General features: G+C 52.4%; 1 protein-coding gene across 1 annotated transcript; it reads left to right on the top strand.

Annotated features, from left to right (window-relative positions):
- Positions 1-177: 177 nt before the first annotated feature.
- Slc38a3 (solute carrier family 38 member 3) lies at positions 178-19,874 on the top strand. The gene is made up of 16 exons (XM_042666040.1): positions 178-282; positions 10,594-10,750; positions 10,852-10,933; positions 11,370-11,485; positions 13,203-13,276; positions 13,362-13,454; positions 13,557-13,638; positions 14,817-14,899; positions 15,001-15,059; positions 15,769-15,933; positions 16,019-16,098; positions 16,337-16,437; positions 16,568-16,692; positions 16,792-16,936; positions 18,702-18,805; positions 18,909-19,874. The coding sequence occupies exons 2-16, from the start codon at positions 10,650-10,652 to the stop codon at positions 19,011-19,013; spliced, it is 1,515 nt and encodes a 504-aa protein (XP_042521974.1). The 5' UTR covers positions 178-282; positions 10,594-10,649; the 3' UTR covers positions 19,014-19,874.
- The last annotated feature ends 707 nt before the right edge of the window (positions 19,875-20,581 follow it).

Consider the following 20,581-nt stretch of genomic DNA (forward strand, 5'->3'; position numbering starts at 1 on the left):
CCACACACACTCCTGGCCGGCCTGGCCCCCACCCACCCACTGCCTTTCCCCAGGACCAGCCCCTCCTCCTCCCTCCCCCCCCCCCCCCCAGCAGGCAGCCCAGGGGATTGACAGGGGCCAGAGGGGAGGGGAGGGGGGGCGGGCCAGGGGCGGGGCCGGGAGCCCTTCATCCCCAGCCGGGGCCGTCTCTGTTCTCAGCCTTGTGCTTTGCCAGGAACACGGCGGACCGCACCAGCCCGAGCGGAGCAGCGGAGCGCCGCGCCTGCCCGCCCACGAGGCCAGGTACCCCGGGGACGGGACGGGGCGGCGGGGAGGGGGGGTGGGGGGGACCCGTGGACACCCCCCCCTCCGTTCCTCCTCCCAGTCCAGGGACGCAGGGAGGGCTGAGCCCCTTCGGGGTTTGCTCTGGGCAAGCTCCCCCCCCTCCCCTTCTCCGATGTCAAACCTCCCCCCCCCCCACCCCGATCCCCCCCTCCACCACCACCAAAGCAGACGGCGCGCCCAGGCTCCGTGGAGTCCCGGGCACCGGTTTGCAGACCTGCTCCCGGCGGAACCCGGCTCTGAGCTCCCGCCAAGGTCCCCACAGGGGCCCCACGTTGACTAGAAACTTCTTGGCCGAGCCGAGCTGGACAGCTGTCCCCCACCCCTCAATCCCTCGTCCCGGGATCACCGGAAACCTAGTTTGAGAAGTTGGGGAGTCGGTGCAGAGGTACCTCGATCTGGCTTGCCGCCCCCCCCAGCATGGACTAGAGAGGGTCCCCGAGGGGCCCCCCTTCCCCCCAGAGCACCCGACACGGTGCTGGCAGGCTGGGAATCTGGGTGCATTTATCCCAGTCTCCTTGGGCAAGGTTTTGAGGGCAGATCGCGTTCCTAAGGGGGCCATGGGGGGGGGTACATGCTTACCCCAGAACCCCTACCCCATTTGTTGCAAGGGGGGGCAAGCTGGGAGAGTAGGGTTCTTGTGGCGTTGGGGGGAGGGCAGATGTCCCCTTCCCCACCTGCCATGGGGTCCCCAGGAGAGAAGGGACCCAGACTCAGTTTGCATGAGCCCGCCCCCCCCCCCTCATTGGCCCCTTTCATTGGCCATGGCTAGTGCGTGCGTTTGTTTACACTGGAGGAAGGAGGCCAGGGGTGGGGCCTGTGGGGAATCTGCCCTTTCCCCTCCAGTGACCTGAACCCTGTGCCCAGCTATGGGCTCCCAAAGAGGACTGAGAAGGGCTAACGCCAAGGGTCTTGCTCCTGGAGCCAGGATACTCTCTTGAGTCCTTCCTTCAGCCTACCAGACCTGTTTCCTGCCATGCTTGCCAACAGCATCACCCCTGGAAGAAACCCCTTAGTAGACAGTCTAGGATGGGGGCTTAGATCCTTCTGGAAGAGAAAGACCAGTCCATTGGAGCACTCCATCTGGAAAGGCAAATGCTATAGAGATCCAAGCAGTTCTTATTTGGAAGGGGGAGTTTCTGCACCAGAGATGGAGGCTTTCTCTAAGAATCCCCAGTGGTAGGATGGACTGGGATTGTATGAAGCCAGGCCTGACACTTCTCTGCGAGACCATGAATGACTGAAATCAGGAATGGCAATCTCTGATTTCTGGGCAAGGTGTGTGTCTCAGAACTTCATTCTGCTTGGACCCAGTGGATATGTTATTCACTGGCCTCCCAAACTCCTGCCATCCAGGGCTCCACATGGCGATGCCATGATTGCCTGTTGCTCCTATGCTTGTGCCAGTGCCCTAGCAAGTAGCCTTAAATGGAGAAACTGAGGCATGATGAGAAAGGGAGGTGGTTCATGGTTCTGGGCCAAAGAAAGATTTTAAGCTGAGTGAAACATACCATGGAAGTCTAGATAGGAACATAAGAACATATTTGCTTGTGTGTGTGTGTGTGTGTGTGTGTGTGTGTGTGTGTGTGTGTGTGTGTGTGCCTGCTAGTACTGGGACTTGAACTCAGGGCCTGGATGCTGTCCCTGAGCTTTTTTGCTCAAGGCTGGCATTTTACCACTTGAGTGACACCTCCACTTCTGGCTTTTTGGTGCTTCATTGAAGAAAAGATACTTGTGAACTTAACTCCCTGGCCTGGCTTTGAACGGCAATGCTCAGATCTCAGCCTCCTGACTAGCTGGGTAGTACAGACACGAATCATCGGTGCCAGGTCAGGAATACATATTATAAGGGAGGAGACGGTGGCCTACTGAAGAGATGAGTGTGGGGGGGCAGAAAGCTGAAATGGGATGTGCAGCCTAGTAGGGCGCATGGGAGAATGTTCTAGTCTAGACACCAGGCACAGTAGAGAACAGGCCCTCTTAGAACACTTAAGATGAGCTGAGGGTTGGCTCAAAGGGCCTTGAACCCCCTCCATTCATTGACCACTTACTGAACACCAGCAGTCTGGTGAATGGAAGAATACTGAAGAGGTAGGCCTTTCATTCTGCCTGGTAGGAGACACAGGAGGGCAGGGTGGGGCTCCAGAGGACCAGGCAAGGCTTCTGGGGGGACCAAAGGGAAGGCCCAGCTGCTAGGGCAGGAGGGGCTTTCCTGCCAGGGGCCTAAAGTTGCTTGCTTTTGAATTTCCGCCCTGCGGGCCACGTCCTGTACACAGCCTCTCAGCCAGCACGTCTGCACATGTGTGTGGCCACTGACAATGGTAGTCACTCTGGCTGACTGTCATGTCTTTTTAACTGTTCAGGTAGACAAGCCTTAGGTGTTGGCTCTGGGTTCCCTGCGCTTTCCAGATGAGCTCGGTCTTAAGGCACTAACAAGGTTGGTCACTGACTGGCAGTGTACCTGATAGAAGCATAGCCCAACCATATGGAGACTTAGAGATGAGGTAGTGGACTTCAAGTGGCCTCTGGGGTGTTTGACTGTCTTCCCAGAGCCCACTGGGTCTACTGTCACCAAGAAAAGGCATCTTGGTTCCCTCTCCCCTTCTTGATTTTTCTGGGGCTCTCTGTGTCTTTCATGAGGTGTCCCTTTGCCATCTCTTGCTCTGTTTGTCTGTCTACCTGGCTGTTTCTGATTGGCTGGCCATCTCTCTCTTTTTTTTTCTCACCTCTCTGGCTATCTTTGTCTCTGTCTCCCTGTCTGAATGCCTAAACCATCTATCAACAAGTGTTTTTGTCTCTCTGTTTTCCTCTAATTGTGTCCCATGCTCCTGGGCCTGTGGTCTGCCTAGAACAGTATGTGTAATGTGTGTGTGCGTGTGTGTGTGTGTGTGTGTGTGTTATTTTTCCCTCGTCTTTCTCTGTTCCCTCCCTGGGCCTCTCTCTGCCTCTTTCTGACCTCTGATGGTGCCCCTCCTCCACACCGACCTTGCCTTTAGCCCCCTATCAGGGTCTATAATGAATCCTAAATTGCCAGAGGCCTGCGTTCCAGCTTTTCTTTGGGGCCCAAGTCCGGCTGTCCAAATATTTGGCCGCCTCCAGGGGATTCTGGGTCAGCAGGGAGAAAGATGGGCCGGCTGGCGTAGGGTCTCCCCTGCCTCTGGGGGGGCCTCAGTCACGTGATGTCCTGTCCTTTGCCTCAGCTGGGCCTCTGGCTGCACGTCCCTCCCAGCGGGCTGGCAGTGGAGTGGGGGAAGGGGACTGCTGGTGGCTCTGGCCAACTTGAGCTTGATAGTTCACTGAAGGCTGCCCAAGCAAGGAGGATCCGGGACTAGATGATGGGAGGTGAGGCCAAGGTGGCTTGTAAGTCTCCCTTGGTGTCTAGGAAATGTACCTTATCACAGGAAAGTCTATCTTCCGGCCCCAGCTGGGCCTCTCAGATCCTTCTAGACAATTCCGGATGCCCAGAATACAGAAGCACAGACTTTAGATTCCAGGGCCAGGGAACTGGGGGGGATGAGAGATTGGTATGGCCAATACCTCAATGTTCTGGGGCATTAGCCTTGACCTGGCTATGTCCCCCCCTTGTGTGTGTTCACATCTTAACCCAGTGCTGGCCACACACCTGCCACTTGTGGCAGGAGCGAAAGTGAGATCTATGATGACCAAAATCTGGATTTATTGGGGCTGGGAAGGTGGCTCAGTGGTAGAGTGCTTGCCTCGCATGCATGAGGCCCTGGGTTCGATTCCTCAGCACCACATAAGCAGAAAAAGTAAGTAGTGGTGCTATGGCTCAAGTGGTAACATGCTAGCCTTGAGCTGAAGAGCTGAGGGACAGCGCCCTGGCCCAGAGTTCAAGACCCACAACCAAACAAACAAAAAAAAAATCTGGATTTATGGCCTGGTGGAGGGGGGGTAAGTGTGTCTTTTTTTTTTTTTAAACTGATCTTGGAGCTTGAGCTTCCTTGGCTCAAGGCTAGCACTCTACCACTTGAACCACAGCTCACCTTTCATCTTTTTTGGTAGTTTAGTGGAGAGAAGAGTCTCACAGACTTTCCTGCCCGGGCTGGCTTCAAGCTGCCATCCTCAGATCTCAGCCTCCTGAGTAGCTAGGATTGCTGCTGTGAGCCACTGGTACCTGCCAAGGATGTTAGTGTGTGTGTGTGTGTGTGTGTGTGTGTGTGTGTGTGTGTGTGTGTGTGTGTGTGTGTTTACTCGGGCTTAAACTCAGAGCCTAGGTGCTATCCTTTAGCTTTTTTGCACAAAGTTGGTGCTCTACCACTTGAATTACAGCTCTGCTTCACAGCTTTTTGGTGATTCATTGGAGGTAAGAGTCTGCCCAGGCTAGCTTTGAATCTTGATTGATCCTCAGATCTCAGCCTTGAGTAGCTAGGATTGTAGGCATGAGCCACTGGCATCCAGCTGCAAGGATATCTTTTCTTTTCTTTTTTTTTTTTGGGGGGGGGGTCCGGTCATGGGGCCTGAACTCAGGGCCTGGGCGCTGTCCCTTAGCTCTTCAGCTCAAGGTTAGCGCTCTACCACTTGAGCCACAGCACCACCTCCAGCTTTTTTCTTTTTGCTTATGTAGTGCTGAGGAATCAAACCCAGGGCCTCAGGCATGTAAGGCAAGCGCTATACCACTGAGCCACCTTCCCAGCCCCTTCTTTTCATACTGTCTTCTGTTCTAACAGCTGTCTACTTGCCCTGGCCTAGATCTCTGACCTCCACATCAGCTCCCAGCGGCCCCTGACTGTGTGGAGAACATAAAACTCAAACCTGTCAGTGCATCCTATTTCTTTGTCCTAAGAGAGGGTATGTTTCCTCGGAAGCCTGGAGGAGTAGGAGTAGGAGTAGGGGTAGCTGGAGATGGATGCTAGGTACCCTGTCTTAACCAAGAAGGAAAGTGTGGCCAGATGCTAGTAGCTAGTAGCTCGTAATCCTAGCTACTCAGGAGGCTGAGATCTGAGGATTGCCATTCAAAGGCAGCCCAGCTAGAAAAGTCTATGAGACTCTCCTCTACAAATAACCACCAGAAAGCTGAAGCCCTAGTACCAACACACACACACACACACACACACGAGCTAAGCTAGAACTGGAGTGTCCTTGAGGCATAGTCATAGTAAACTCAAGCCAGATCAGTTGTTTCTATCTAAGTCCTTGGGCTGAGGGGTCTGGGCCCTGGCAGTAAGTTCCATGGAACCTGCACCTCCATCCATGCACAGTAGCCACAGGACCAAGGGAAGGACACCACGGATGCTCCTTTGTAGTTGGCCCACCACTGCAGACCTTCATCTGCCCCTGGGCACTGGTGAGGAAAGCAGGGCTCCAAGCCCGGGGACTCTTGGGATAGCAACTGCTTCAAGCAGCAGCCAGCCGGCTGTGGCCTGGATTCCTGAGCCTACAAGTCTTTAATTAGCCAAACTCAACACCCGCCCAAGGTGTGCCTGACAAATTCACACTCTGGTGATATCCGCATGAGCAGGCGTTACCTGCTGTGCCATCTTGCAACTCCTGCCCCTCCTGGCCCAGAACCATGGTCTGAGATGGTGATTTACTGCTCAGCTCCACACTGTACCCATGATGGATGCCATTCTGATGACCTGGCCAATGACCTCTGTGTCCCAAGACTCGACCCTTCTCTGGGCCACCCCGCTCTATAGGCCAAGGCTTCCAGGAGGCTCCTCTCCAGCCTTGTAGGAGACCTAGACATTGGAAGACCCTTGGGGACCCACTCTGAGGTGCAAGCAGGCCAAGTACCTAATCTGGCCTTTTGTTGTTGTTGTTGGTCATGGGGCTTGAACTCTGGGCTTGGGCACTGTCCCTCAGCTCTTCAGCTCAAGGCAAGCATTCTACCACTTGAGTCACAGTGCCACTTCCTGTTTTCTGGTGGTTCATTGGAGATAAGAGTCTCCTGGACTTCTCTGCCCAGGCTGGCTTTGAAGCACGATCCTCAGATCTCAGCCTCCTGAGTAGGTAGGATGACAGACGTGAGCCACCCGTGCCCCAGCTGATCTGGCCTTTCACCACAGTGGACTAGGATCTCCTGAAAGCTTTTCTTTATTTTTTTATGTGACACTACTGAGGCTTGAACTCAGGGCTTGGGCTCTGGTCTCTTAACTTTTTCCCTCACGGTTGGTACTCTTGAGCCACAGCTCCATTTCTGGCTTTTGGTAGTTAATTGGCAGTGAGTCTCACTAACTTTCCTACCCTGAGCTGGCTTTGAACCACGATCTTTGATCTCAGTCTCCTGAGTAGCTAGGATTTACAGGGGTTGAGCCACTGGTGGCATTGGGCTAGAAGCTTTTCTGAAGCAAGAGCTCTTCCCTGCGTTTGCCCTGACTCCTCCATGCAAAGGAGGCCTGAGGGTCAGGAGCTGTGAAAAATAGGCTTCCAGCCACAGGAAATGGCTGGGGTCCCCGGTGAAAAGCCAAGCTAATCTTCCCCGTGGGCCCCATTCTGGGACCCCACCCTCTGCCCTACCTTTGACTGAAGTACAAACCTTGACCCAGCCTTTAATGTTCTGCCAGACTTGTCTGAAGCCACAGAACCTTCATTCCACCCACACCACCTGCTCTATACCACACCTCAGGACCTTTGCCCATGCTGTACCTTCTGCCTGAGGCATTCTGTCCTGTTCCACACCTTAGAACTCCTGTGGAATTTTAGCCCTAGTTATATCATCTCGTGGAGCAGGTCTTTCCCTCCCTTCTCCCTCTTTTTTTATATTTTGGTATTGAGTTGCTAGAGATGGAACTTGTGCAGGCTGACTGGCAAATGCTCTATCGTGTGTGTGTGTGTGTGTGTGTGTGTGTGTGTGTGTGTGCGCGCGCGCGTGCGTGCGCGTGCGTGCGTGTGTGCGTGCGTGTACGCCAGTGCCATTCCTAGGGTTTTAATTCAGGGCCTGGACACTATCTCTGAGCTTTTGTGCTCAAGGCTAGCACTCTACTACTTGAACCACAGCTCTACTTCTGGCTTTTGGGGGGTGCTTAATTGGAGAAAAGAGTCTCATATAGGCTTTCCTGCCTGGGCTGGCTTTGAATTGTGATCCTCAGATCTCTGCCTCCTGAGTAGCTAGGATTACAGGGGTGAGCCACAAGCACCTGCCATCTACCTCTTACCTCTAACCTCGGCCCTCCTCTGAATCCCAGAAGAATCTCACCAGGATTACTTTTTTTTTTTGGCCAGTCTTAGGGCTTGAACTCAGGGTCTGGGCATGTTCCTGAGCTTCTTTTGCTCAAGGCTAACACTATCACTTAAGCCACAGTGCCACTGTTGGCTTTTTCTATTTATATGGTACTGAGGAAGTGAACCCAAGGCTTCTTCATGCATGCTAGGAAAGCACTCTACCACTAAGCCACATTCGCAGCCCAAGGCTCACTTCTAGCAGGAGCTATGAGGGTGGGATTTATGGGCTTACCCCTTTCAACGCAGAAGTCGCTGGCTATTTCCTATCTTTGCCAGGATTTTGGCCCAGCCTGAGACTCGGCAATGAGGAATGAATGATAGCCACCAGGCCCCAAAGGTCTAGTCTCACATCCTACAGAGTAAGAGACTATGGAGCCAGAACCTTCCACAACTCCTACAGCCTAGGAACTGTGGTCTCCCTGGAGGCAGTGGCTGGCTTCTAGGTGTCCCGGTGGGACACCTCAGCCAGAACACAATGCACCCGTTGCACACACCAGCCCAGGCAAGCCCTCAGGGCTTCAGTTATTAAATGGCAGAGAAGGATGCTTTGTTCAGGCTGCCGGCTCAGACTTAGTACTCTTTGAGGGCCTGTCCCAGCTTGCCCAGGTTGGGGGGCTGGGCATGGGCAACCTGCTGAGTACCAGGGGGCTCTGTGAAAGGACTTTGGAGACCTGGCACTGGTATATAAGTGAGCAGGTAGAGTCCTTGAAACAGTGATAGAAAAGCTTAGAGAACAGGCTGGCCTAGGGAATTCTAGTCTCAGGGATGGCTCAAGAAGAGAAACCAATATTGCTATGGCCCGGGGTAGACAGGCTAGGAGGAGAAGGGGGACTCAGAGCAAGCAGATGAGAAGGTAGAGGTAGTTATGGTGTTAGATATAAGGTACCCAGAATCTGAGTTCTGGCCTAAGGAAATGAGGGAGGGAAGTCTCCTGATCAGTGATTAAAGTTTAAGGATACCAGAATGTAAAGCCTAAATCCATGACTCTAATCCTAGCTACTCAGGAGGCTGAGATCTGAGGATCACAGTTCAAAGCTAGTCTGGGCAAAAAAGCCTGTGTGTGAGACTTTGTTTCCAATTAAGCACCCAAAAAGCTGGAAGTGAAGCTGTGACTAGTAGAGTACTAGTCTTGAGCAAAATAGCTGAGGGATAGTGCCCAGGCCCTGAGTTCAAACCCAAACCCAGGACTCACACACACATACACACACACACACACACACACACACACACACACACACACACAGAGCTTAGTCCCAACTTCCTTATTCACCTCATCCCTTGAGCTAGACCAGAGACTACCAGGTTCTAAAATGAGAGAAATGGGGGCTGGGAATGTGGCTTAGTGGTAGAGTGCTCACCTGCTTGCATGAAGCCCTGGGTTCCATTCCTCAGTACCACATACACAGAAAAAGCCAGAAGTGATGATGTGGCTCAAGTGGTAGAGTGCTAACCTTGAGCTGAATAAGTTTAGGGACAGTGCCCAGGCCCAGAGTTCAAGACCCATGACCAACAAAGATTAATTAATTAATAATAATAATAATAAATGAGAAAAATGAGAATTCAAAGCATCATTTGGGAAAAGCAGCATGGGACTCAGGACAGGCTATGGCGGGCTGTCTCTTCCAACAGAGTTACCCCATCTTCTGGTCTCCATTCTGGCTCAGCCCTCCTTCTAGCTTGTCTGGCTTTCAGGATATCCCAACAGAACCTGGTTTATGATGCCCAGACACCTTTTGGGCATGGGTAGTCAACTCCTGGTCCCAAGGATGGGAGAGGAGCCAATGAGTGGTCTGGGTAATGCAAAGGGGGAACGGGGAAGCTGGATCTTTTGAGTTCCAGGCACAACCAACTCCTGAGAGCAAGAAAGAGGTACTGACTAGTGATCCAGGCCAAGCCCTGGAATCCTAGCTGGGGGGGTAGGGGAGACTCCAAAAAAGCAAGGGCTTTATTTAGCGGATGATCTGGATGTTGGGCACCTGAGCGTTGCCAGACCCTGGCAGGAGAGGAGAGAGGAGAGGCTTGAAGGAAAACCTGACCAAGACTATGTGGAAGGTTAGGATTGGGTGGCCCAGAGAATCTAGGCCCTGAAACACCCATTTCCTGGAAGGGCCCTTCAGAGCTTTTCACCACAGCCAGGCAGTAAGAGCCCAGGTGTCCACAGGCCCCAGCACTGCCTCAGGCCCCTAGCTCGAGGGTGGGGGTACAGCTCTGCGCCTGCTGTTCCTAGAGCCAACTCTCAGCCCACAGAGAGCCCTTTGTTCTGGCTGCCAGCAGTGCCCGCCGGGCGGCTGGGAACAAGGCCCACAGCCCTCACCCTCTCCCAAGGCCTCCAGCCATCAGGCAATGCCATTCTAGGTTGGACAGGAGGGTCCTGGCACCCAGACCCAGTGCAGGAAACTGTGTACCAAAACCGGGGTCGGGAGGGAGAGTCATTCCTGAGGGCACACTCAAGAGGAGGGTTGAGGACCTGGGATTCAAGCATCCTCCTGCTGCCGGGTCAGCTCAGGCCACGTACAAATGACACTCACTTTACAGATGGGGAAACTGAGGTTGCAAAGACTCACATGGTGAGGTGTCCCATCAAGATGTCCCGGGGAAGCCAGGCACTGGTAACTCCCATCTGTAAGCCTAGCTACTTAGGAGCCTTTTTCTGTGTATGGGGTACTGAGGAATTGAACCCAGGGCTTCATGCATGCTAGGCAAGCACTCTACCACTAAGCCACATTCCCGACCCTGTCCGTGCATCTCTTATCTCCAGTGAATCACCAAAAAGCCGAACGTAGAGCGAAGGCTCAAGTGGTAAATTGCCAGCCTTGAGTGAAAAACTAAGGGACAGTGTCTGGGTCCTGAGTTCAAATCCCAGGATTCACACACACACACACACACACACACACAAACACACACACACATTTGGGGGAACTCAGGTATTCAAGAGCTAACTCCGTCATCCTAAAGCAGACCCCCCGCCCCCCAGTGAAGCAGTAGGCAGAGACTCAGGTGAGCATATGTCCTGAGCAAGCCTCTGCTATGACCTTGTATGGAAGGTTGAGCTGTGAGCCCAAAGATAACAGAGGGCCTGCTGCTCCACAGACACCTGCCTGACTGTTGGTGTGAGAGCAAGAACTCCAGATTGTGGCCTCCAAGTCATGGAAGCACCTTTGCAGACAGAGATGGTAGAGCTGGTGCCCAACGGCAAACACTTGGAAGGCCTACTCCCTGTGGGCATGCCTACCACGGGCAATGAGAGGTGAGTAGAAAAGGATCTAAGTGGAGGCTCTGGACAGGATGGGCAGGGGGTCCACTGCACAGGACTGGATCTCAGTCACCAACCTTGGTTCCTGTCTGCAGGATGGAGGATTCCAGAAGGAGCTGTGTGGAAGGCAAGAGCTTCTTACAGAAAAGCCCCAGCAAGGAGCCACACTTTACTGATGTGAGCTGGACCATCCAAAGGGTTTTGGGGGACTGTGGGGAGGTTCGGCACAGTAATGGGGTGCTCTGGGGTTGGTGATGGGAGGCTGAGGGACAGTACCACCATACCCATGGTTGTTTTGTTGTTTTCCTGTTTGTTTGTTTGTTTGTTTTGCCAGTCTTGGGGCTTGAGCTCAGGCCTAAGAGCTATTCCTGAGTGGCTTTTCTGTTCAAGGCTAGCACTCCATCATTTGAGCCACAGCTCTATTTTGGGCTTTTTACTGATTTATTGGAGCTAAGAGTCTCAGGGACTCTCCTGCCCAGGTTGGCTTTGAACCATGATCGTCAGATCTCAGCCTCCCTGAGTAGCTAGGATGACAGGTGAGCCACTGGTGCCCACCTAGTTCCATGTTTTTCTGACTCTCTATCCCTCTCCACCCAACTCCGGTCTCCTGCAGTTTGAGGGCAAGACATCATTTGGGATGTCAGTGTTCAACCTCAGCAATGCCATCATGGGCAGCGGCATTCTGGGGCTCGCCTACGCTATGGCCAACACAGGCATCATTCTTTTCCTGTGAGTACCTCAGCAAACTTTCTGAATTTAGACAGTCCTAAACAAGCTACCAACCACAACCTCCCAAGACCCTCCTATTCACTCTCCGGTGGGTGGGCACCTCTGACACTAAACCCAAACCACAGCTGCAAAAACAGTCACAGGCAGACAAGACTACCTCATTGCCCAGTAAACCCACAGGGCCAGCCTTACAGACCTGTGTCTGTTCTACCACATTTATAAATGCTAGGCCAAAACCCGTGGCCAGGTCTTTTTTTTTTTTTTGTCAGTTGTGGGGCTTGTTGTGGCCAGGTCTTGTGTGGGCACAGTGTCCCTGACCTGGGACCTCTAATCTGCAGGTTGAATGGAAAATATATTTGTCCCAAAGATTCAAGAGAAGGATGCTCAGAAAATAGTGATAAGGTCGGGCACTGCCAGGCGCCAGTGGCTCATACCTATAATCCTAGCTACTCAGGAGGCTAAGATCGGAGGATCGCTGTTCAAGGCCACCCTAGGCAGGAAAGTCCGTGAGACTCAGATCTCCAAAAAACTATTAGAAAACCAGAAGTAGTGCTGTGGCTCTAGTGGTAGAGCACTAGCCTTGAGCTGAAGAGCAGAGGGATAGCACCCAAACCCAGAATTCAAGCCTCAAGACCAACCAAAAACAAACAAGCAAAAAAAAAAGGTCAGGCACTGATGGCTCATGCCTGTCATCCTAGCTACTCAGGAGGCTGAGATCTGAGCATCATAATTCAAAGACAGCTAAGAAAGGAAAATTCGTGAGACTCTTATTGCTAATTAATGACCAAAAAGCCAGAAGTAGAGCTGTGGCTCAAGTGGTAGAGTGCTAGCCTTGAACACAAAAGCTCAGGGACATCACTCAGGACTTGAGATCAAGCCCCAAGACTGGTTTAAAAAAAAAGTCACAAGGTACCCCTGACCTACAACCTCTCTTCAAGGTTATATTCTGCCTCTGGTCATACTTCCGGAGCTTATAGAACTTAGATTTGCTTTTATGCTCAAAGCTAGTGTTCAACCATTTCCAGCCTCAGCTCTACTTCCAATTTTCTGGAGGTTCATTGGAGATAAGAATCACATAAACTTTCCTGACTGGGCTAATTTTATTTATTTATTTGTTTGTTTGTTTGTTTTTGGTCTTGGGGCTTGAACTCTGGACCTGGGTGCTGTCTGGCAGCTCTTTAGCTCAAGACTAGCACTCTATCACTAAAGCCACAGCACCACTTCCAGTTTTCTAGTGGTTTATTGGAGATAAGAGTCTCCTGGAGGGGCTGGGAAGGTGGCTCAATGGTAAAGTGCTTGCCTCACATGCAAGAGGCCCTAGGTTCAATTCCTCAGCACCACATACACAGAAAAAGCCAGAAGTGGGCACTGTGGCTCAAGTGGTAGAGCACTAGCCTTGAGCTGAAGAGCTCAGGGGACAGCCCAGGCTGAGAGTTCAAGCTCTACTACCAACCAAAAGAAAAAAAAAAAAGTCTCATGGACTTTCCTGCCCAGGCTGGCTTTGAACTGTGATCCTTAGATCTTAGTCTCCTGAGTAGCTAGGATGACAGGCAGCATTTATTTTTACGATGGCACCAAATATCCCAACCACAAATACTCCCCTGGGACCTCCCAGACCCCTCCCCTCCATTCCCCCCCCCACACACACACACCCAAACCTCAGCCCCGGCCAGACAAGGGATCATTCAGCAGCCTCTTTTCCGCCATCTTCACCCAGATTCCTGTTGACAGCCGTCGCCCTGCTTTCTAGCTACTCCATCCATTTGCTCCTCAAGTCCTCAGGGATTGTGGGTGAGTCTCTCGCCAGCCTGCACAGTGGGATGGCTGGGATTAGACTGGGTGAGCTCTCTTGACTCCCCTAACTTCATTTCCATAGGCATCCGTGCCTATGAGCAACTGGGCTACCGTGCCTTTGGGACCCCGGGAAAGCTGGCAGCAGCTCTAGCCATCACGCTTCAGAACATCGGAGGTGAGGCTGGTGGGCAGGACAGGAGGCTGAGAAAGTCTAAAGGCTGCTTCCCTTGGACAACCCTAGCACCTACCTGCCTGCCTCTTTCTTTCTCTCCTGCAGCCATGTCCAGCTATCTGTACATTATCAAATCTGAGCTGCCTCTTGTCATCCAGACCTTCTTGAACCTGGAAGAGCAGACTTCGTGAGCCTGAAGGGGGTGTGAGGCGGGAGGAAGGCCTTAGTTTCCCCCTGAGACCCACTACTGGCCCTGGGTATGGGAAGGGAGGAGAGGCCCAGCCGAGGTTGGAGGAGTTAAGACAGATTCAAGGCTGGTAGAAGACAAGAGAACTACCAGCCGAGGCAACACTCATTCCCATTTGTTTATGGGGTACCTGGGAACCCCCAGGATGGACTTGATGGGGCTGGAACAAGCTAAGGTTGGAGAAACTGGGCCCCCCCTGGCCTTGAGCCCCGCCTGTGAGCTGAGAGCCTTTGGCTTAACTCTAAGCACTTGCTATTCCTGACCACCGGATCACACCCCCCCCCCCCCTCCGCCACTACCAAGAGATTAAGCTGGTGTGGGGGGAGGTATTGCCTATCCCTTTAGCCAGCCCTGACTGGGTGTCCATCTTGTTTTGTGGCTAGGGACTGAGAGGAAATTATTAGGCCTTATTCTTGCTATACCAGCCCAGACAAGCTATAGGGGCCATGAGGCTGAGAGTAGCTTCTAGGAGAGTGAGAATGAGTTAAGATTCTGCCCTTTAGGGCTGGGAAGGTGGCTCAGTGGTAGAGTGCTTGCCTCACATGCATGAGGCCCTGGGTTCAGTTCCTTAGCACCACATAAGCAAAAAAAGAGCCGGAAGTGGCTCTGTGTGTGGCTCAAGTGGTAGAGCACTAGCCTTGAGCTGAAGAGCTGAGGGACAGCGCCCAGGCCCAGAGTTCAGGTCCCATGACTGACCAAAAAAAAGAAAAAGAAAAGAAAAGGAAAGAAAAGAAAGATTCTGCCCTTTGTCCCAAGGAGTTAGCCTTTGAATTTGTCCTAGAAGGATGGTTCTGGCCATACTCTCTATACCATCCCATGCCCTACATCCATTTCCAGGACAGATGCTACAAGATAGCTGTCAGAAGAAATCACAAGGGACTTAGTATTAGTATTGGCAAGTCCCTGAGACCCCTGTGGAAAACACAGTCGACCCCCGCCCCAGCCAGGTCCCTTCATCTCACCCACTTCCCCAGACCCCTGTGTACTGAAGAAAATAGCAACAACGGCTGTAATCGTAAGGTTACCAGCTGTGCCAGGAAGCCTGTGTCCCTTATGCATTGTGCCTTTTTGCAGGTAGGGCGGGTTCTGAGCCTGGCTTTGTACTCTAACTCCTGCAGGGACTGGTACATGAATGGGAACTACCTGGTGATCCTGGTGTCCTCCACTATCATTCTGCCCCTGGCACTGATGCGGCAGCTTGGTGGGTGTGGCCTTGGAGGGATGTGGGAGGGACAAAGAGAAGCCCCACCCACCCACCTCCCAACCAGTCTCAAAAGTTCCTTCCCCTTCCCTGTTTTGCAGGCTACCTCGGCTACTCCAGTGGCTTCTCCCTCAGCTGCATGGTGTTCTTTCTAATTGCTGTGAGTCGATCTCATGTCAGTCAAGGAAGGGGTAATTGCTGGGCACCAGTAGCTCACGCCTGTCATCCTAGCTACTCAGGAGGCTGGGATCTGAGGATAGAGGTTCAAAGCCAGCTCAGACAGGGAAGTCTGTGAGGCTCTTATTTCCAGTTAAGCACCAAAAATTAAAAAAAAAAGGCTGGAAGTGGAGCTGTGGCTCAAAGTGGTAGAGAACTAACCTTGAGCAGAAAAAAACAAAACCAAGAACACTTCAGGGACAGCACCCAGGTCCTGAGTTCAAGTCCCAGAACTGACATTAAAAAAAAAAAAAGAGAGAGGGCTGGGAAGGTGGCTCAGTGGTAGAGCGCTTGCCTTGCATGCCTGAGGCCCTGGGTTCGATTCCTCAGCACCACATAAGCAAAAAGAAAAAAGCCGGAAGTGGCGCTGTGGCTCAAGTGGTAGAGCGCTAGCCTTGAGCTGAAGAGCTGAGGGACAGCGCCCAGGCCCAGAGTTCAGGCCCCACGACCGGACCCCCCCCCAAAAAAAAAGAAAGAAAGAAATAGAGGAGTATAGTTACCTAGGGGAGTCCTCAATCTGAGAGAAGGCAAATGTCTTTGGGAAGCCTGGTTCAGAAGGTAGCTCCTCCTTCAATGCAGATCCAGATGTGGCTTCACGGTGTCTTGATAAGAAGCCTTGTCTAGATCTGATGCACTCATTCCTCCTACCTCAGGTCATCTACAAGAAGTTCCAAGTGCCCTGTCCTCTGCCATCCAACTTGACCAATGGCACAGGCAACTTCAGCCACGTGGAGGTGATGGAGGAGAAGGCACATCTGCAGGCAGAACTTGACGCTGCTGCTCTCTGTACCCCAAGCTACTTCACCCTCAACTCACAGGTTCTGAGAGGCCAGGCCAGGGATGGAGGTTGGGAGGAGGTTGATGGGTGGAGGCCTTCCTTGACCAGGTCTCACGTGTCCCCAGACAGCATATACCATCCCCATCATGGCCTTCGCCTTCGTCTGCCACCCTGAGGTGCTGCCCATCTATACGGAGCTCAAGGAGTAGGTGTCTACAGCTGATGGAGGAGGGGAGGGAGGATAGGGCAGAGCAGGCCTTGAGCTGACTTGGGAGAATGCTGTGATCTTAGGTTGTATGTTGGTTGAGGAGGGGTGGACCTAAGTCATCTGATCTTAGAGCTCTGTAGCTGCTACTAGGAGAGATCACCTTGGAGTATATCTGGGCCTTCCAGTGTGGCCCATCTGGTTACCAGGCACCTCTTCCCCCTACCCTCATACACAGCCCTTCCAAGAAGAAGATGCAACACATCTCTAACCTGTCCATTGCTGTGATGTATGTCATGTACTTCCTGGCTGCCCTCTTCGGCTACCTCACCTTCTATGGTATGGCTGGACCAATGGGGGGCAAGGGAGGAGGCCATGATGGAAGGCAGGGTCCCCCCCCACACACACTCTGCATGCCACCATTCCCTTCCTAGCCTACTGACCCCCTCCCATTCCCTGCCCACCACAGACAGAGTCGAGTCAGAACTGTTGCACACCTACAACAAAGTGGACTCATTCGACGTGCTCATCTTGTGTGTGCGTGTGGCCGTGTTGACAGCAGTGACACTCACAGTGCCGATCGTTTTGTTCCCGGTGAGCCCAGATGACTGGTGGTTGGATCTGTGGATGTGGAGGGAGAGAAGGGTCATAGATGGAGGCTCATGTATGTATGGCTTTTCCCACCTGCTCTAGGTACGCCGAGCTATTCAGCAGATGCTGTTTCAGAACCAGGAGTTCAGCTGGCTGAGACACGTGATCATTGCCACTGGCTTGCTCACTTGTATTAACTTGCTGGTTATCTTCGCCCCCAACATCTTGGGCATCTTTGGGATTATTGGTAAGAAGCTGATCTTGTTATAGAAGTTAGGGATCATGCCCTTAAGGAGTTTGACTTCTGCAAATCCTGGCATATTTCTGAGCTCACACTCTAAACTTTCAGTGACGGCTGCTAGCCATACACACTATTAGATCTTTTCCTTGAGGCTCTTGTCAATTCCTTTCAAAGGCTCAAAGCCACTCAGTCTGTCTTCCTTCATGAGAGACCTGGGTGGACCTCAAAGGTGAGGAGCCTCCACAAAAGAGTACATTGAACTGCTGGCAGCTCCTACCTATAATCCTAACTGCTCAGGAGGCTGAGATCTGAGGATCACAGTTTGAAGCCAGCCCAGGCAGGAAAGTCTGTGAGACCCTTAGTTCCAATTAACCACCAGAAAACCAGAAGTGGTGCTATGGCTCAAAATGGTAGAGCACTAGCTTTGAGCAAAAGAGCTCAGGGACAGTGTCCAGGCCCTGAGTTCAAGCCCCATGACCAACAACAACAAAAGATTTCATTAAGTTGGAAATGGTGGTACATACCTGTAGTCCCAGCTCCTTGGGAGGATGATATGGGAAGACACTTGAGCCTGGGCTGGGTACCAATTGTTAGGTTTTTCAAAAGAGGTAGCCAAGTAAGAACAGCACCACGCACGTGGTATTCAGGTAAGGGGTAGGTTTATTCAGTAGACCTGCTGGGACCAGACCAGGTTGGCACTCCATGCGTCTGGCAAAGAGGGCGTCTGGCCTTATGTAGGGTAGGGGCAGGGAAACGTGTGTCCAGGTAAAGGGAAGTGGGACCAGGTAAGAGGAAGTGGGATCAGGTGGGAGAAAGGTGTGGCCACATCAGATCCATGTGACCTCAGTGGATGCAGATGTGACCTCTTCCAGGTGTCCCAGTTGCCTAGGTAACACAGGTACTGGGCGGGGTCTGCTCACCATCCAGGAATGGACCTTACACCAATGGCTTATTCCTGTAACCCTAGTTACTAAGAAGGCTGAGATCTGAAGGTCCAGTTTCAAAGTCAGCCCAGGCAGACAAATCCAAGAGACTCTTATCTCTCATTAACTAGTGAAAAGCCAGAAATAGAGGTGTGGCTCAAGTAGTAGAAGTTCCAGCCTTGAAGCCGGGCGCCAGTGGCTCACGCCTGTAATCCTAGCTACTCAGGAGGATGAGATCTGAGGATCATGGTTCAAAGCCAGCCTGAGCAAGTGAAGTCCGACAGACTCTGATCTCCAATAAACCACTAGAAAACCAGAAGTGGCGCTGTGGCTTAAGCAGTAGAGTGCTCGCCTTGAGCCGAAGAGCTGAGGGATAGCGCCCAAGCCCAGAGTTCAAGCCCCAGAACCAACCAAAAAAAAAAATAAGTTCCAGCCTTGAGCAGACAAGGCTAAGCAAGAAGTGTGAGGGCCTGAGTTCAAGCCCCAGTACTGGCACACACAAAAAAAGTGTGGAGGGGAGTGTATTATTTCTTGGAGCCCCAGAATCAGACAGCATGAAACTCTCCTGATGAGAAATGTTTGATCTTATTTCTTTCTTAATTTTTTTTTTTTTTTTGCCAGTCCCGAGGCTTGAACTCAGGGCCTCAATACTGTCCCTGAGCTTCTTTTGTTCAAGGTTAAGCTACAGCACCACTTTTGGCTTTTTCTGTGTCTGTGGTACTGAGGAATCGAACCCAAGGCCTCATGCATGCTAGGCAAGCACTCTCCCACTGAGCCACCTTCCCAGCCTGGAATGTTTGATCTTCCTGAAGGGTCTGCCCGCAAACTTTAATCCATGATCTTTATAGGTGCCACCTCTGCTCCATGCCTCATCTTTATCTTCCCTGCCATCTTCTACTTCCGAATTATCCCCACTGAGAAGGAGCCTGCTAGATCCACACCCAAAATCCTGGTTCGTAGTGGCTTGAAGGCTGGGAGACTGGTGTGGGGCTGGGAAGGGGTGGGAGGTGAGGTCTCCAGACCTTTGATGTGATTCCCATTTTTGGATTCCACAGGCTCTTTGTTTTGCCGTGGTTGGCTTCTTACTAATGACCATGAGTTTGAGCTTCATTATCATTGACTGGGTCTCCGGGACCAGCCGACATGGAGGAAACCACTAAGGATGACTTTCATCTACTTCTGTCTACACATTCTAGCACCCCTGGTCCAGAATCTCCAAGCCCCTGCTCCCATCCTGTGGCCAGGTTGGAGGGGGGGGTGAAGAGGGGGGGGGAGGAGAAAGACAAGGGAGACAGACTCATAAACACCAGGGCCTTTGGCCCTGCCCACATCCTCTTCTGTGGAAGGTTTTTGTTAAAGAGCCAGGAGCAAGGCCCTTTGGCCACCACCTGCTGAGATCCTGAGCTGCAGGGGGGCTTCCTGAGCAGGGAACAGGGTGGGGTTGTGGCCTCAGATCTCACCCAAACCCTTCATCTCCCCCACCCCCTCCCACAGCTGCATACACTGAAGTACAACATCTGGCTATTTAGGTGGTCCAGAAGCCTACTGGGACACTTAGAACTGGAACCCAGAGCTGGTAACCCAGCCTCCCCCCAACACCCCCTTCATGGCCAGAGTTGTGCCCCCAGAGGGCTTCTCTCCCCCAGCTCATTATTCCCTTTCCTCCTTTTTAACCTTTTGGCTCATTTTAGAAAACTTGGACCAAGTGGCTCCTTTTGTTCTCTTCTATCTCCTTCACAAGAGGGGATCTTCCGTACCCCATAGCTTGGGCCAGGAGGTTCTGCTGTGGATGGGGTATACATCTCCAAAGGGGTCACTTCCCCTGTCCATTCACCAGTCCCAGGGAGGCTGGGACTCCCAAACTCAATTCCTGGGTCCATATCTCACATTCCACTACTAGGAGAAGAAAGGCTGAGCCCAGAGTCTATCCTACCCCTGGGAACCAAAGATCCCCCACGCCCCAAGACTGGGACAGGGGTGGGGAGGCTAACGGCCCTCTTTTATAAATATTATACAGAAGACAAATTGTGCTTTTTTTATATTCTTGGTCTCCATGGTCTGTGGGTTCCTGGAAAGCAGGGTGGGGATTCAGGATACATATGGTAATAGAAACACACACACACACACACACACACACACATCTTCTTGCCTGAATGAGGGTCAAGCAGGGGAAGACCCCCACTCACTCAACCTTCCTGCCTTCCAGACCAACCAGTGGAGTGCTCAGACCCAGCTCTGGAGCTAGGCCAAGCTCAGCACAGACCTGCTTTCTCACGGGGTGAGGTGGGGAGGAATTAATGAGGCCCCAGGAAGTGGGACAGAGAGAGGCCTCCAGAAGCAAGCAACGTGAGGTGCATCCCCAGCAGTTCCAGAGAGGGTCTGAGCTGGGGGGGACAGCGGAGCCATGCAGAAGCCCCAAGTGGGCCTCCTACCTTTCCCTGACTCCCCAATTACTGTGCCAATCTTCTGCCAGGAGATCAAAAAGAAAAAAATCCAGGGAGCTAAAATCTTTATTGATAGTAAAATCTACTGTGAATAAAGATGAATGAGTGAGTCCTTGGAATGGGGTGGGGGGTCTCTGAGTGGCTGGGAGAAGGAAAAGTCAAAGGCAAGGCAGGCAGGGGCTACAGGGAGTCCTGGCCTGAGCATCAGGTGCCCTGGCCTGGGCCCAGGAGGCAGAGGAGACTGGGAAACTGCCCACTGCCTTAGGCAGGCCTAAACCAGCTGA

The sequence above is a fragment of the Dipodomys spectabilis genome, unplaced genomic scaffold (assembly GCF_019054845.1).
Source record: "Dipodomys spectabilis isolate Male_0828 unplaced genomic scaffold, ASM1905484v1 ptg000360l, whole genome shotgun sequence".
NCBI lineage: Eukaryota > Metazoa > Chordata > Mammalia > Rodentia > Heteromyidae > Dipodomys > Dipodomys spectabilis.

Excerpts from the sequence above, each read along its gene's own strand:
- Slc38a3 (XM_042666040.1), top strand. The coding sequence starts at position 10,650 with ATGGAAGCACCTTTGCAGACAGAGATGGTAGAGCTGGTGCCCAACGGC. Across the intron at positions 11,486-13,202 it reads ACAGGCATCATTCTTTTCCT|ATTCCTGTTGACAGCCGTCG; the intron begins GTGAGTACCTCA and ends ATCTTCACCCAG. Across the intron at positions 13,639-14,816 it reads AACCTGGAAGAGCAGACTTC|GGACTGGTACATGAATGGGA; the intron begins GTGAGCCTGAAG and ends TAACTCCTGCAG.